Source organism: Sciurus carolinensis, chromosome 5 (assembly GCF_902686445.1).
Source record: "Sciurus carolinensis chromosome 5, mSciCar1.2, whole genome shotgun sequence".
Classification (NCBI taxonomy): domain Eukaryota; kingdom Metazoa; phylum Chordata; class Mammalia; order Rodentia; family Sciuridae; genus Sciurus; species Sciurus carolinensis.
Window position 1 is genome coordinate 150,882,143 of NC_062217.1, and position 16,198 is coordinate 150,898,340.

At 43.1% G+C, this 16,198-nt stretch overlaps 1 protein-coding gene across 1 annotated transcript in view; it reads left to right on the forward strand.

The window, feature by feature from the left end:
• Positions 1-16,198, forward strand: part of Gbf1 (golgi brefeldin A resistant guanine nucleotide exchange factor 1) — a 118,736-nt gene that overhangs the window by 96,302 nt on the left and 6,236 nt on the right. Inside the window, 22 exon segments of the mRNA XM_047554061.1 lie at positions 1,140-1,146; positions 1,685-1,807; positions 2,126-2,248; positions 2,250-2,283; positions 2,286-2,364; positions 4,294-4,388; positions 4,953-5,147; positions 5,602-5,791; positions 6,422-6,547; positions 6,856-6,944; positions 8,425-8,627; positions 9,144-9,267; positions 9,534-9,659; positions 9,929-10,011; positions 11,016-11,252; positions 11,500-11,593; positions 11,893-12,069; positions 12,389-12,453; positions 12,539-12,662; positions 12,860-12,931; positions 13,080-13,174; positions 13,399-13,552. Of these exon segments, the coding sequence (XP_047410017.1) occupies positions 1,140-1,146; positions 1,685-1,807; positions 2,126-2,248; positions 2,250-2,283; positions 2,286-2,364; positions 4,294-4,388; positions 4,953-5,147; positions 5,602-5,791; positions 6,422-6,547; positions 6,856-6,944; positions 8,425-8,627; positions 9,144-9,267; positions 9,534-9,659; positions 9,929-10,011; positions 11,016-11,252; positions 11,500-11,593; positions 11,893-12,069; positions 12,389-12,453; positions 12,539-12,662; positions 12,860-12,931; positions 13,080-13,174; positions 13,399-13,552 (2,615 nt within the window).

A 16,198-nucleotide genomic window follows, 5' to 3' on the forward strand; every position in this document is an offset into this window, starting at 1 on the left:
AAAGATTTTGCTGTTCTTTTTAATCCTTCTTTTTAAAATATATATTTTTAGTTGTAGGTGGACACAATGCCTTTATTTATTTTATGTGGTGCTGAGGATCAAACCCAGGGCCTCACATGTGCTAGGCAAGCACTCTAACATTGAGCCACACCCCGGCCCCTTTAATTCGTTTTGTACCAATAAGGTAGGGTAGACTTTCATGAACACCTACTGCCTACCCGGCACCTTATGACCGGAACATTGCTATACTTTTAAAAAGTTGAGGTATTTATGAGAACTGATAACCTTTTGGCACCTATTCCAGTCAGAGATCAAGAACACTTACTAAATGACCAGGTTGGAGCTAGCTTTGCAGACAATAGAGAGGGAATCAAAAACTGATCCTAGTGTGGAAAAAATATCAATGACTTGACAGTCATTCTTAGTGGAAATAGGACAGAAATGGGGGAGCCTCCTGGAGAGAACTATTTCATAAAGTGGATATAGTTGTTAGAACTTTTTCACAGCTTAGTAACAATTACCAGTAAAGCCAGGAGGTCCTTGTTTTCCCTCATTGATCTTGAGCTTATTGTTTTTCTACTTGCCTGGCTCACTGTTCTCCCAGAACATTTTTACCATGAACTTGATCTAGCTGAGTTCCAGTGGTTCTGGAAAGAGCATTTCTTCTGTTTTCTGTTAGTTATAGTGCTCAGAACACTTGAAGCTCATTCTAGGAATAATGACTATAGGCATTTTGGAGATGGAGTGACCACGAATGTAAATCTAATGTAGGCTGTTGCTGTTATTAAGAGCTGGGGGAAAGGCTCAGGCTTTTGGGAGTCTCTCCTTACTGAAAGGAGTATTGGTAGGGAAAGAAGAACTATATGATTCTAAGCTAGGAGTCTGGGGGAGCTTGAAGAAGGGAGCCTGTTCCCAAATATCAGAAGGGATTGAACAAATTTCTTAAAATTGCATATAGAAAGACCAACAGTGAAAAGGACAGGAGATCCCGTTGCTACCAAAATTGGGAGCAGCAGAGAACAAGGTAGCAGCATAATATGACCCTATATCCTTAAGTTCCAAATAACCTTGCAATGCCACTCCTTCCCTTCTCTAAGGAAATTAGTCTTTGACCAATTTGATGCAGAAATTCCAGAGAGTAAAGATGTGTTTATTGGTCTAGGTCTAGTCCACAGACCAATAAGAAAGCTACAAGTCTAGACAGGAAAGAGTATCCTCTCATAGTAGGTAAGAACTGCTTTGTAGAGTAGTTGAGGAAGATGCCCAGGAGTTCATAAGCTAGAGATCTGAGGGGGGTAGCAAAGAGTACCTGCCCTTACCCTTCCTGCAAGAGAGTCAATGCATCATCTACAGGATCAGATAGCCTGGTTAATGTAATACCAGGACCCAGGGAAGCAAGTGACAATGTGACAACTAGCCCTATCAATTGCTCAGAAGCAAAATGTCACTTCCACTCACAGGCTGCCATACCACCCTGAAATGGCAAATGTAAAGCCAGGTTAGAGGAATAGGAAGATAAACGGATGATCTAGATTCTTAACTCCAGTACAAGTGTAGGGTTATAGGCTGTTTCTAGAGGCCAGAAAGACTAAATGAAGGAGATTTCTAGGGATAGAGTCTTAGTTTGAATACTCTTAATTTGGATTCCTAATGAAGTTGATATTCCCAGCTGAAAATGAAGCAGGAGGCATAGTGATTCATCCAAATGGAAGAAACAGAAGAGATCCCCCCGGCCTCCACGTCATATGACCAAAGTCACTCCAGGTACAGAGCTGCCTGCCCCCACTGGAACCACCTTATCCTCAAAACCTCACAGGTGAGTGTTCTGGGCTACTTCCTCTAGATTAGAACAGGTAGAAGAAAAATTTCTTTCTCTCTCAGGGATTTTGAAATGGAAGACAACCAATTGAGGGACTTTGGACTTTTTGCTAGTAGCAAAAAGGGAAACTCCAAGTCAAAGCAGACTGTGACCATTGAGCAGCTGCCCATTGTCTTAAGGTTGCTTTCAGAGGGACTCTGACTGCTCTAGGTACAAGCACATGCAGAGATGAGCATGCAGGGCCCCAGTACCATGGCGGGTATGTATTGCCACACAGTCTCTCTTATTCAAGCTTCACTTACTCTTCTTGGCAGGTGGCATGCCCTTCATTGAGGTGCCCACACCCATCTCCTCTGCAAGTTCAGAAACTGCCTCAGCAGTGGTCAGTCCCTCTACAGACAGTGGCCTGGAATTCTCCTCCCAGACTACTCCAAGAGGACCTCACTGACCTGGAGCAACCTGGGCTCTCACAGGGTACAGCACAGCTGCAGAGCCTGGGAGCAATGAGCTAGGGGTTCCTGAACAGCCTGCTCCCAGGATGCTTTGCTTTCTCAAAGGCCCCCTCTTCACTGTAGGAATTGGCTTGATCCTTTGGATTCTGTATGCAGACCTTGGCTAAAGAGGAGGTTAGGGCAGGGGTTCTCCATTTCCCAGAAGTAGTCATACTGCCCCAGAAGACCTACATCATGACTTACTATGAAGAAAGCGGATAGGTTTTATGAAGTTATTCATATAGGTAGTACCTAGGGCCAAAGGGAGGAGCCGGCCATGATTTTTTTTTTTTTTTTTTTTTTTTTTTGCAGTGCTGGGGTTTGAACCCAGGGCCTTGTGCTTGCAAGGCAAACATTCTACCAACGGAGCTATGTCCCCAGCCCATGATTTACTTACTTATTTATTTATTTATTTATTTATTTATTTATTTATTTATTTATTTTTATGTGGTACTGAGGATCAAACCCAGTGCCTCACACATACTAGGCAAGTGCTTTCTACCACTGAGCTACAACTCTAGCCCCTGAACATGACTTTTTCTGGAAGGTAGTTATCCAAATTCTAAGCCTATGAGAGCCTTTACACTTCTAGGGTTCTAGTCATAGCAGGTCAGTGGTACCTCAGGAGATGTTTTCCAAGTCTTTCATCATACTCGTGCCTTGAGCCATCTTGTATTGATTATTAAACACTGAGCTGGTCCTGTCCCTGCAGTCCACCAGAGATCACTTCAAGGACAGGTACTTCAGGAGAGTAAGTTCTTGCTTCATTCCTCTTCCTGTATCTGCTTGCAACTGGTCATAGCGGAAGGGACCCATGTGGAAAAGGCCCAGTCAGCATCAGTGGAATCCATTCCTGAAGTGTTAGAGGACTGTACATCCCCTACTGACCATTCTGATTCTGCCTCTGTCCATGACATGGATTACGTCAATCCCCGAGGTGTGCGCTTTACACAGTCTTCTCAGAAAGAAGGTGGGTACTCTGGCAGGTTCTGCTCATCCACCTCCCCCATCCTACCTGCTAAGCTGCATGAATCTAGAGCAGTTTGGATCAAGGTACTGCTGGTCCTAGTTCTTGGCCATTTTTTAGGCAGAAAATGGAATCAAGCCATAGAACTGTTGGCATGGATGGACCCCTTCCCTAAGTTACACGGAGAGGAAGATTGGTGGATGATAGAAAGTGAGAGGGAAATCCTTCTAGAAAGCAAGGATCTGATTCCCTCCATTAAATGAGACTAGTCCTCTCACTTCCTGGGGCTGGGGGATGGAGAGTGTCCTTGTCTTTAAAGATAATCACATTACCTGATATTGCCTTGTATAATGCAGAGCAGGCTAGATTGAACCTATAGGCTAGCTAGCTAGTTTCTTGGTAGAAACTCTTCTACTTACCTTACCAGCACAGCTTTGGTTCCCTATGGTCTTCCTTGCATCCGCGAGCTCTTTCGCTTCCTTATCTCCCTCCCCAATCCACACGACCGCCACAACTCAGAAGTTATGATCCACATGGTGACTTCATTTGCTGACAGTGGCCCTTGAGTCAGCCCCTGTAGCACAGTGCCCAGACCCTCTTGAGCCTCATCAAGGATGAGATGTGTCGCCACTTATTCCAGTAAGACCAGATTACTGGGCTCCTGGTGTTTTTTCAGAGCCTCTCAAGGACCAGGGGAGCACAAGGAGGTTGAATGATCATGTAGAGAGTAGGTCGTCCCAGGAAAGCACCTCTCTCCCAATTGGCCAGTAGTCATAGTTTAAAGGGTTCCAGTAATTCCCAAGAATTCTGAGAAATACAGGAATGGCTAGATACACAGTTGAGAGAAATTCTCTAGTTGAGGGAAATACAGGAATGGCTAGATACAGAGTTCCTTCAGAGTCAAGACCTCAGTGGCAATTTTACCTAGTTTGCTTTCCTGCCTCATCTTTTGGTTGAGCCATAGTCAGACTTCAGAAACCCTCATGACCTACCCTCCTCTGATCTCCGCTACTCAGGCTTAGAACGGCTGAACTTGTACGCAGCTTCCCTACGAGTATGCTTCCTACTATTTGAGAGCATGCGGGAGCATCTTAAGTTCCATTGGAGGTAAGTTCTTGACCTTGGAAGAAAAATAAAGGCAGGGAGATGTATGACATCTTTAGAGGGGCCAGCTGCAGGCATGGGATATAAATGTAAGAGGATGCTTTTAGCCTCCATAGTTTGGTTGATTGACTGGCCTCTGTAGTGGAAAAGTTCAAAGGAACCCAGAGAAAACTGGCTGACATAAAATGGAAAAACCCAAATGTGAGGACTGACAGGTAAGGTAACCTCACCATGAATGGGAACAGCTTTTCTGCTCAGTAGTTCCAGTGCAAGTCAAGCCAGCACTGCCCCTAAATTAGAAAGGGGAGTTCTAAATAGGGCCAGGTTGGACTCACATAGAGAAACAAAAATGGCAATAGACAACCTTCTTTGGGATTAGGCATAAGGATGAGAACCAGACCTTATACTCCAACATGGAAACCAGAGGGAGATGTATTTGGGAGTAGGATACCTTTAGGTGTCTCTTAATACATACCTCCTGACTGGGCTTCTGCTTGCTCTTTACTGATGTTCCTGTCCAATTTTCTCTTCCTATCTTGAATCCTTTCCCCACTCAAATGGTTGTTGCCAGATGTACATCAAAAAGCTCATGGAGATCATCACTGTGGAAAACCCCAAGATGCCTTATGAGATGAAGGAGATGGCACTGGAGGCCACTGTGCAGCTCTGGCGCATCCCCAGTTTTGTCACTGAGCTCTATATCAACTATGATTGTGATTACTACTGTTCCAATCTCTTTGAGGACCTCACTAAGCTGCTGTCCAAGGTGCTGAACATGATTATTGGTCTCTAGACTGAATGTTTCATTAAGGAAATTCTGGTGGTAGTGAAGATGCTACCTATAAGGATGGGAGCACTTCAGAGATGGAAATGGGAAGAATAAAGGCATTTTCTAAGAGCAATGGAGAAGTCATAGGTTTCAGGATTTGGGGGAAAATAATAAGTTAAAGTAGAGCTGGGTGTGGTGGTGCACACATGTAATCCCAGAGGCTCGGGAGGCTAAAGCAGAAAGATCACAAGTTCAAAACCAGCCTCAGCAAAAGTGAGGCACTAAGCAACTCAGTGAGACCCTATCTCTAAATAAAATACAAAATAGGGCTGGAGGTGTGGCTCAGTGGTCAAGTACTCCTGAGTTCAATCCCTGGTACCAAAAAAAAAAGTGTTAAAGTATAAAGTATTTTTCTAACCTCAAGTCTATTGAATCTATATTTTCTTTCCAGAATGCCTTTCCTGTATCTGGTCAGCTCTACACAACACACCTGCTGTCTCTTGATGCCCTATTGACAGTGATTGACAGCACTGAGGCCCACTGCCAGGCCAAAGTCCTCAACAACCTGACCCAGCAGGAGAAGAAAGAAACAGCCAGACCCAGCCAAGAGGCAGTAGATGGCACCAAAGAAGCTAGCAATAGTAAGAGACATTTCTGTCTGTTTATTATGGTATTAGGGATTGAACTACATTCATTCTTTGATGAGCCCAGGGTTTTGTGCTTATCCTGTCTCTACTGACTTGAGTCTTTCTGCTGTTTTTATATCACTTTCCCTGGAGTACACCCATTTCTGTGTTTGCAGAGTTTGCTGATTTGAGTCACAAGCCAAGCAGATAAGTTAGCAAGACTCATGAACTTCTTCCTTTCTTCTCCTCCCCACTTTGATGTTTTTATAGAATTATTATTTCCTTTTGGCATGAGAAGAGGACAGAAATTAAAACTTAAAAGATTTCTATCCCTAAAAGCTCCAGGCCCTGCTCTTTCCCATCCCCAGTACCCACCTGCACTCTTAACCTTCTCCATCTCCTCCTCAAGACTGAGGAGGTTGAACATCAGGGAAAATGACTGGTTATTCTCTTTGTTAAATTAAAGAATCCAATTATTGGCCAACATGAAACAATGACTGCTTATTTTGGCTTGAATTTGTCCTGTCAATGCTCACGCCCTGTAGAGGAACATGCAGATTATGGTATCTTGGAATTCCACCTCTCCTGCAGCCCTCCTTGGTTTCCCATCCTTAAGTCTTCTTATTATCTTTTTTCTCTTAACAGTCGAGAGAGCAACCGTCGATGGGAAAGCAATAAACATGACTCCAGATGTCCCAGGCCTACAACAGCTATTGACAGAACATGGGAAGCAAGGATGCAGTGATTTGGAAGACACTGGTGACTCTGGGAGTGAGTACTGAGTGTCCATGACCCAACTGAAAGGTGTGGTAAGGAATAAAGGGAGTGGGGCAGAGTGACCTAGGGCATTATTAAAGCAAGCCTTGGAAACTCGCTGTGGTTTGCTGTGGCTTCCAGCTCAAGAGAGAGAAAACATTTGGAGCCCCCAAAGGTAAGATTTCTAGGGGTAGGAGACTGATGAAAACAAAAAAATTTCTGAGGTTCTCCTTTTCTTAGGGAATGTATCAGAGACCTTCCAAAAGTTATTATTCTGATTAAGGTCTTATGGATTTTTTTTCCTCTCTTCCTCCCATTCTTAGCTGACAAAAAGTTTACCCAGAAGCCACCTCGATTTTCCTGTCTCCTGCCAGATCCACGGGAACTAATTGAAATTAAAAACAAAAAGAAGGTATATCTATTCATGCATATATTCCCCAGAGTCAGCCTTACCTATCTCTGTCTTGATAACCTTTGTAGGGTTTCTGTCCCAGAGGATGAGGATGAAAGAGACTCTAATAGCTCATTGTACAGCTTCCTGAGACTGGTCTTTAGTCATTTGAGGACTTAAGCAATCTCCTAGTCTCCTCTAAATGCCTTCCCTTACTTCTAAGCCATGTAGTTGAGTGATGCTATTGTTTGCCTAGGCAAATGCTACTCCGGCCCAAAGGTACTGGTAGTGATGACAGGAGCTCTAGGAGCAGCTGTCATGTGGCTTACCAAAGGCTATCAGTCATCCAGCTCTGGTGTAGTGACTGGCAATAAAAAGGAATTGACATTTCTTCTGATGCTTTAGTAAAGTTCAAAAAACTTTTTACTTTTGGTTTTGTTTACACAAAAAGTAAACCTTTTATTTAACCCTTTCTTCCTCTTATTGCCAACCTAAATGACTTTGTCTTGTGTGTGCCCTTGCTTACAGGGCTGTGACTAGGAACATAGGGAGCAGTCAACATCACAGTTAGTCCACCTTGACCTTCAAAGCCAGGGTCTTAAGAACTAAGCAACCAGGGCTGGAGTTGTGGCTTAGTGGTAGAGCGCTTGCCTGGCATGTGTGAAGCACTGGGTTCGATTCTCAGCACCACATATAAATAAATAAAAAATAAAGGTCCATCGACAGGGATGGATATAAAACTAACGAGAAGCCAGATGTGTTGGCACGCACCTATAATCCCAGTGATTCTGTAGGTTGAGGCAAGTTGAACTCAGCGAGACCTCTGCAACTTAGTGAGACCTTGCTCCCAAATAAAAAAATTTAAAAGGGGGATTCAGAGGATGTTGCTCAGTGCTGCCTCTACCTCTGTCAAGTGCCTGAGTTCGACCCCCAGTACTGCAACAAAACAAAACTCAAAAAACACTGAAGAATTCTCTGGTCTCTTTCTTCTACTTTTTTCCTGATTACCAAAATGGAGGAGGCTGTTCCATGCATCTTGAGCACTCAGAAAAGGAGTGGCAAGGAGCTCTTCAGCCACTTTTTTTTTTTTTTTTTTTGGTACCAGGGATTTAACCCAGGGGTGCTTTACCACTAAGCCACATCTTCAGCCCTTTTTATTTTTGAGACAGGGTCTTGCTAAATTGCTTTGAGTCTCACTAAGTTTGAGGCTGGCCTCAAACTTGTGATCCTCTTTCCTTAGCCTTCCAAGTTACTGAGATTACAGGCATGTACCACCAAGCATAGCTCTTTAGCTACTTTTAATGAAACAAGAGGATGGAGGATGGGAGAAGTTAGGGGAGAAAGCAGGTCCAGTTTGACTCAGTCTTAGTTGTAGAGTCACCAAGACCCATGTCCTAGGAGCCCATTAGATGGCCAGCTGTGGGCTGTAGTGGAATCTGGCCTGACCTTGTCTGATTTAGGGGCAGAACAACTCCTGACACTTGTACTCTTTCTCTTCTAGCTGCTAATCACTGGCACAGAGCAGTTCAACCAAAAACCAAAGAAAGGCATTCAGTTTCTTCAGGAGAAAGGCCTCCTCACCATCCCAATAGATAACACAGAGGTAGCCCAGTGGCTCCGAGAGAACCCTCGACTGGACAAGAAAATGATTGGAGAATTTGTGAGTGACCGCAAAAACATTGACCTGCTGGAGAGTTTTGTGAGGTGAGGAAACGATAAGATATGTGAAGGCTCGGGGTATAACTCAATGGTAGAATGCTCACTTAGCATGCCCTGGGCCCTAGAGTTCAATCCCTAACTCCATAAAAACAGAAAGAAATGAGAAACTAGTTGGGTGTTCAGTCTTGGAGGACAGGGCATCTCCCTCAAAGCAGTCTTAGTTCCTGCTGATGACCAGGTCACATACTCTTCCCATTATATTTGTTGAGCCAAAAAGGGGCTCTAATGAGATAGTTCGGGAAGCCCCTCCATTCTGCATTGAAAGCATTACAAAGATATGAAGCAGGTTCCAGGGGCACAGGTTTCTCAGCAAGTCTGTTGATGTGACAAATGCTAAAATTAGGAATTTTGTTAGGTATGACCAGGAGATACTGTCCTTTGTCAGATTCCGTAGCCTCCTCTGTTCTATTAAGAGAAAATTAGGAGAACTGTGGCTAACAGAGCCCAATGTGTGCAGTTTCCATATGCCCAGCCTCTTCATTCTGCTTCCTTTCTCTATAGCACCTTTAGCTTTCAGGGTCTGCGACTTGATGAAGCTCTCCGCCTCTATCTGGAAGCCTTCCGTTTGCCTGGGGAGGCACCAGTCATCCATAGGTTGCTGGAAGCATTCACAGAGCATTGGAGGGTGAGTCTGAATGACAAGGGTTAAGCCCTGGATCCCAGATCAGTTTGACGACTTCTCTGACCCCCAACTAAAAATCCCAGCTCCTTTCTCCTAAGAAGCCTGAGAGTAACATCAGTGAACTTTCCATGGAAAGACCAGTTTCTTTTAAGGAGTTGGCAAAAGGTTGACCACTTTCTGGGTGGTACCAACACTGACCAATGGGTTGTAGTGAAAGGTTAACTGGCCAGAGAAGGGCATTGACACAAGCGGGGTCTTTGCTTTTTCAGAATTGTAATGGCTCCCCATTTGCCAATAGCGATGCCTGCTTTGCCCTGGCCTATTCTGTCATCATGCTTAACACAGACCAGCATAACCACAATGTTCGCAAACAGAATGCACCCATGACCCTGGAGGTAAGCTTAGGTCCCAACTTGGGCAATAGAACATCTGTCATAGCTTTGGGTATAGCAAGAAAAATATGGGATTTCCAGTGAGCATGGTGGGCAGGGTTCTATCCAGGAGAATCAGGAAAGGCCGACCAATCCAGAAGAGGAACTGGGGTGGGGAGGTGGGTTCTTTCACTTACTATTTCCTAAGTCCTATTTATCACAGACCCAGGAGTTCCTTGGGTGGGGCTTCAGCACTTGCACAAGTGGGGAAAAGCTTACTGGCCTGTCTCTAGGAGTTTCGCAAAAACCTAAAAGGTGTGAATGGAGGCAAGGACTTTGAGCAAGACATCCTGGAGGACATGTACCATGCCATCAAGTGAGTATATATGTAGAATAGGGTAGCATCTCTGTTAAGGAAAACACATTGCTTCTTTTCCCATTTTTCAGACTACAATGACCCACATGCCCTGGGATTTGAGGTGGGCAGTCCACTCTCTGCCAACTAATTTCTTCCTTAAAGAAGACTAAACAATATTGGGACTCTAGTACTATAAGCCATGGTCCAAACTGTTCCTCTGGGTTTTTCCCTCTTTTCCAGTACTAGGGATTGAACTCAGGGATGTTTTATCCCATCCCTTTCACTTTATTATTTTTTTATTTCCTTTGGTACTGGGAATTATACTCTGGTCCACTTTATCACTGAGCTACATCTCCAGAATTTTTTTTTTAGTCGTATATGAACACAGTACCTTTATTTTATTTATTTGTGTGTGGTGCTGAGGATCGAATCCAGTGCCTCACACGTGCTAGGCAAGCACTGTACCACTAAGCTACAACTCCAGCCCCCCCAGCACTTTTTTGGTTTTTTTGTTTTGAGAAAGAATCTCACTTAGTTGCTCATGCTGGCCTTGAATATACAACCCTCCTGCCTCAGCCTCCCAAGTCTTTATGTTTTGAGTGTATTGCTAAGGTTCATATCCAAGGCCTCCCACAAGTTAAACATGTGCTCTATCACTGAACTACATTCCCAGCCCACACTGCCCCTCTTAAGTGGGGTATCATACCCCATTTCCTGAACCTAAAGCAGCTGGGTTTTCCTATTTAGCATATAAGCTATATTCATTCTCTGACTAGTAGATAGTTCAGGATGGGCACTGGAGGGTGAGGCTTGGGTCAGAAGTCAGAGTCAGAGATGGGACACTTAGTTCTTTACTGTAAATCAGAAAAGTAGAGAGAATCATTTATCCTTTCATACCCAGAAAAAATATGAGATCTTACTACAGAACTGAAGGCCCTGCGTAAAGACAGGCCCTTGTCCTAGTTTGGTCCAGTCAGGTTCACAGCAGTGCCCTTACTACTCCTTCCCTTATCTCCTGACAGGAATGAGGAAATTGTGATGCCTGAGGAGCAGACAGGTTTAGTTCGAGAGAACTATGTGTGGAATGTGCTGCTTCATCGAGGTGCCACCCCTGAGGGCATATTCCTACATGTGCCTCCTGGCAGCTACGACCTTGACCTCTTCACCATGACCTGGGGCCCTACTATTGCTGCTCTCTCTTATGTCTTTGACAAAAGCCTTGAAGAGACAATTATTCAGAAAGCCATCTCAGGCTTCAGGTAACCCAGCTTTGGCCTTCGTCTTCACCTCCTCTTACTTCTCCAAGTGAACATGTAGCCTCCATGCCTCTTTGACTCCTGCTCTTACTTTCCTTAGAATGAGGTTCCTCCTGAGTTTGTGAAGGCAGGCTGAAGCTTAGAAAAACTCAGTCTTAGACTCAAGAGAAAGTGTTTTTTTCTGGGTCTGATTGGGGAAGGGCTGCCTGCTCTTACAGTGACTCTGTTTCTGGGATGTGTGACATTACAGGAAATGTGCCATGATCTCCGCCCACTATGGCCTCAGTGATGTGTTTGACAATCTTATCATCTCCCTCTGCAAATTCACAGCTCTCAGCAATGAGGTGAGTAGGGGCAGAAACTGTACTTGGATTTTCAAGGAGGCCATGAAAAAAAGGTCTACCCTTTTTGCTTATCTACACCTATCACTCAACCACACCAGAATTTAGACCATTTCTGTTTTGCCTGTTCTGGAATAAGATAGTGTCACCTCATGTAATAGGATGGAAGAGGAGATGCAAAAGTGGTTCCAGGTTAGCCATTATCCCCAGTATTACAGGTGGGAAGCAGAAGGACTCTGGGAACCATAGGCCTAAGAGAACCTCCTTTTGAGACATTAGCCTCTTCTCATCCTGTTTTCCAGTCTATTGAGAACCTGCCCAGTGTATTTGGAAGCAACCCTAAAGCTCATATTGCAGCCAAGACAGTATTCCATTTGGCCCATCGTCATGGTGATATCCTGCGGGAGGGATGGAAGAATATCATGGAGGCCATGCTGCAGCTCTTCCGAGCCCAACTGCTACCCAAGGCTATGGTAGAGGTAATTCTTGGTAGACTCGTCAACAGTAACAAAGAAAGAGCCTCAGCATTCTATGCTGTTCATATATATTGAACTGGTTGAGAGTAGCACTGGGCCTGATACCTGCCAAAGCTCCTTAGGAACATCTCAAATGTAATACCACAGATCTTGGGGGCAGCTATAAAGGAAGACTGGTAGAAGCCATTGCCAGTCACCACTTGGAAGGGGTACAATAGTGTAGGGGCAGAGGGCTAAAGGAAGAATGCTAGAGAACTTTACTCAGAGGACAATAAATATAAAGATCATATGGAAAGAAATTATTCCTGACCTGCTTTCCCAGGTAGAAGATTTTGTGGATCCCAATGGCAAGATCTCTTTACAGCGGGAGGAGACACCATCAAACCGGTAAGAGAAGACCAGAGAATGAGGACTTACAGAGGGAGGATCAGAACTTTGGGACTTACCAGGACATGTACTCCTTTTCCTACAGAGGAGAGTCAACAGTACTGAGCTTTGTGAGCTGGCTGACATTGAGTGGTCCTGAGCAGTCCAGCATGCGGGGCCCATCCACTGAGAACCAAGAAGCCAAGAGAGTTGCCTTGGACTGTATCAAGGTAACTTCCTGCTCATTCCTAGTGAGAAAGCCTAAGCCCTTCCCTATTGGATAAATGTGGCCCTGTGAATGGGAGAATAGAAACATTCAGGACTTGTGACCAGACTGACTCTACCCTGTCTCACTGGCTCTTAAGAAACATTTTCCTTCCTTTAAGACCTTTGTCACACACCCCACTCTCTCTTGCATTCCCTCTAGCAATGTGACCCAGAAAAGATGATCACAGAAAGCAAGTTCCTCCAGCTGGAGTCACTGCAGGAGCTCATGAAGGTAAGAAGGAAGAAAAGAAAGAGATGGAAGGACTGGCTGGGTCTGGAAGGTGTGACAGGGCAGTGGTATATGCTTTATTTTCTGCTGGGGAAGAGCCAGTGGTGGCCTTCTCCACCATGTGTACTTTCCTACTATTGTTCCCCTCCAGGCTCTGGTGTCAGTAACACCAGATGAAGAGACATATGATGAAGAAGATTCTGCTTTCTGTCTAGAGATGCTACTAAGGATCGTATTAGAGAACAGGTAGGAGAAGGCAGGTGAGGGCAGTCTTTAGGCAGACCTTGGGTTCATGGGATGGAAGCCATCTTGCTGAGTGGGCTCTGGAGACAGTAAGCAGTAGGGGGATGTTTGCTCACCATAGCTATCTGCTTACGGTATGATACCAATAAGCCATGAAAGACTTAGGAGACTTATTGCCCAGTGGCTCCTCCAACTGAGATGATCCTCATCCCTTATGTTCTCTGCAGGGACCGTGTAGGCTGTGTTTGGCAGACTGTTAGAGACCATCTATACCACCTCTGTGTCCAGGCACAAGATTTCTGCTTCCTTGTGGAACGGGCAGTGGTTGGGTTGCTGCGCCTGGCTATTCGGCTGTTACGGAGAGAAGAGATCAGTGGCCAGGTAAACAGTAGATCTGGGAGGGTGGGTAGTTACACAAGGGACTGAGGTCACAGTATCAATTTTGAATACAGACAAAGTAGTCTATGACAGAGTATACATGAGCCCAGTGACTAATCATAGGGCTGGTGCAGACTAACAAGTAGTACTGGAAGTGAGCCTGGAGTGGCCTTTGGCATGAAGCTAGTGTCCTATACCTCTATAGGCTCCTCTGAGTCTTCTTTTGCAGAATTGGACTGCTGCTACTTTTAATGTTCCTAGCCCTGTACTTGGTTTTCTGACCTTGCTGATTTCTTGACGGAACTACAAAAACAAACAAACAAAAAAACAAAAAACAAACAAAAAAAAAACTGCATAGAACCAGTGAGTTTAACACAACACAAAAATTAATTATATTTCCACATATATAGAAACTGACATTTTAAAATGCAATACCTCTCTCATAAGTGCTGTAATGTGATATACTTAGATGTACATCTAATAAAACATGTATAGGATTTGTATGCTGAAAATTACAAAATGCTAATCAAAGAAGACCTAAATAAATGAAGAGGCCATACCATGTTCATGGATTAGAAGATTCAACATAGTGAAGCTCTCAGTTCTTCCCAAATCAGTAAGTCTGATGCAGCTCCTATAAAAATCCCAGCAAGGTTTTTTTGTAGACATAGACAAGCTTATCTAAAATTTAGATGGAAAAGCCCTAGAATAAAATGAAAGGAATCATTCTTATCTGATACTAAGAATTTATTCTATAGCTATGATAGTCAAGAATATGTAATATGGTAGAGGAATAGATACATAGATCAATGGAACAGAAAAGAAAACCCAGAAATAAACACAAATATGTTCAACTGATTTTCTTACCAAGATATAACAATTCAGGGCTGAGTTATAACTCAGTGGTACAGCTCTTGCCTAGGATGTGTGAGATACTGGGTTCGATCCTCAGCACCACATATAAATAAATGAATTAAACAAAAGTTCATCAAAAACTTAAAATAAAAACATAAAACATAAAATTTAAAACATAAAACATAAAATTTAAAATAAAAATAACTAAGGGCTGAGGATATAGCTCAGTTGGTAGAGTGCTTGCCTTGCATGCACAAGACACTGGGTTCAATCCCCAGCACCACACACAAAAAAAGACAACTAAAAAATTAAAAAGAAAAAAGATATAATAATTCAATGGAGGAAGGATAGCCTTTTCAACAAATAGTGCTGAAGTGACTGAAATCCATGGGAGAAAAAAAAAACAAATGAAGCCAACCTCATACTTTGCAGAAAAGTTAACTAAAATCAATCATAGATTTAAATACATAATGTAAAACTATAAAAGCTTTGAAAACATAAGGGAAAATCTTCAGGATCTACACTAAAGAGTTTTTACACTTGACACTAGAAGCACAGTCTATAGGAGGAAAAATTGATAATTAAATTTCATCAATATTAAAAACTTTTGCCGTATGAGAGCCTGTGTGAAGAGGATGAAAAGTTACGAACCAATAGCAATATTTGTAAATCATATATTTAAAAAATAGCTAGTATGTAGGGATGGGGCTGTAGCTCAGTGGCAGAATGCTTGCCTAGCATGTGTGAGGCACTCATTCCATCCTTGGCACAGCATGAAAGTAAATAAATATATAAAATAATTGGAAAACAAGATTGTTCCTCTTAAAAAGAAAAAAAGGCTAGTATCTAAAACATAGAATCTCCCAAAACAACAGTGACAAACCAATTCAGCCAGAAAATGGGCTAAAGATAGGACCAGACATTTCACTGAAGAAGATATACAGATGGCAAATAAAAACACATTAGCCATCAGGGAAATGCAGTTAAAACCAAAACAAGACAAAACTACATACTTATCAGAACAGTTGAAGTAAAAAACAGTAACAATACCAAATGCTGACAAGAATGCCAAGGAACTGGATAATTCATAAATGGTTGGTATAGATGTAAAGTAGTATAGCTACTCTGTTGGCAGTTTCTTATAAAACCAAATGTGCAGTTATCATACAACCCAGTCATTGCACTCTTGAGCATTTATCCCAGAAAAATGAAAGCTTATTTTCTCATAAAAACATGTACATGAATGTTCATGAAAGTTTTATTCGTAATAGCCAAAAACTGGAATCAGCCTAGATGATTTTCAAAATAAACTGTGGTACACACATACCATGGCATACTGTTGAGCAATTTAAAGCAACAGACGATTGATACATGCAGTAACTTGAATGATCTCCAGGGAATTAAACTGAGTGAAAAGCCAAGCTCAAAAGGTTATATACTAGAGCTGGGGTTGTAGCTCAGTGGTAGAGCGCTTGCCTAGCATGTGTGAGACCCTGGCTTTGATCCTCAGCACCACATAAGTAAATAAAGGTATTATGTCCATCTACAACTGGAAAAAAAAATGTTATATACTAACCAAGTGTGTGGTACACACCTGTAATCCCAGAGATTCAGGAGGCTGAGGCAGGAGGATGGTAATTTCAAGGACAACCTCAGCAACTTAGTGAGACTTTGTCTCACAATAAAATAAAAAGGGCTGGGGATGTAGCTCAATGGTAAAGTGTCCCTGTGTTCAATCCCTAGTGCAAAAAAAAAAAAAAAAAAAGCGATATGCTATATAAATCCATTTGTATA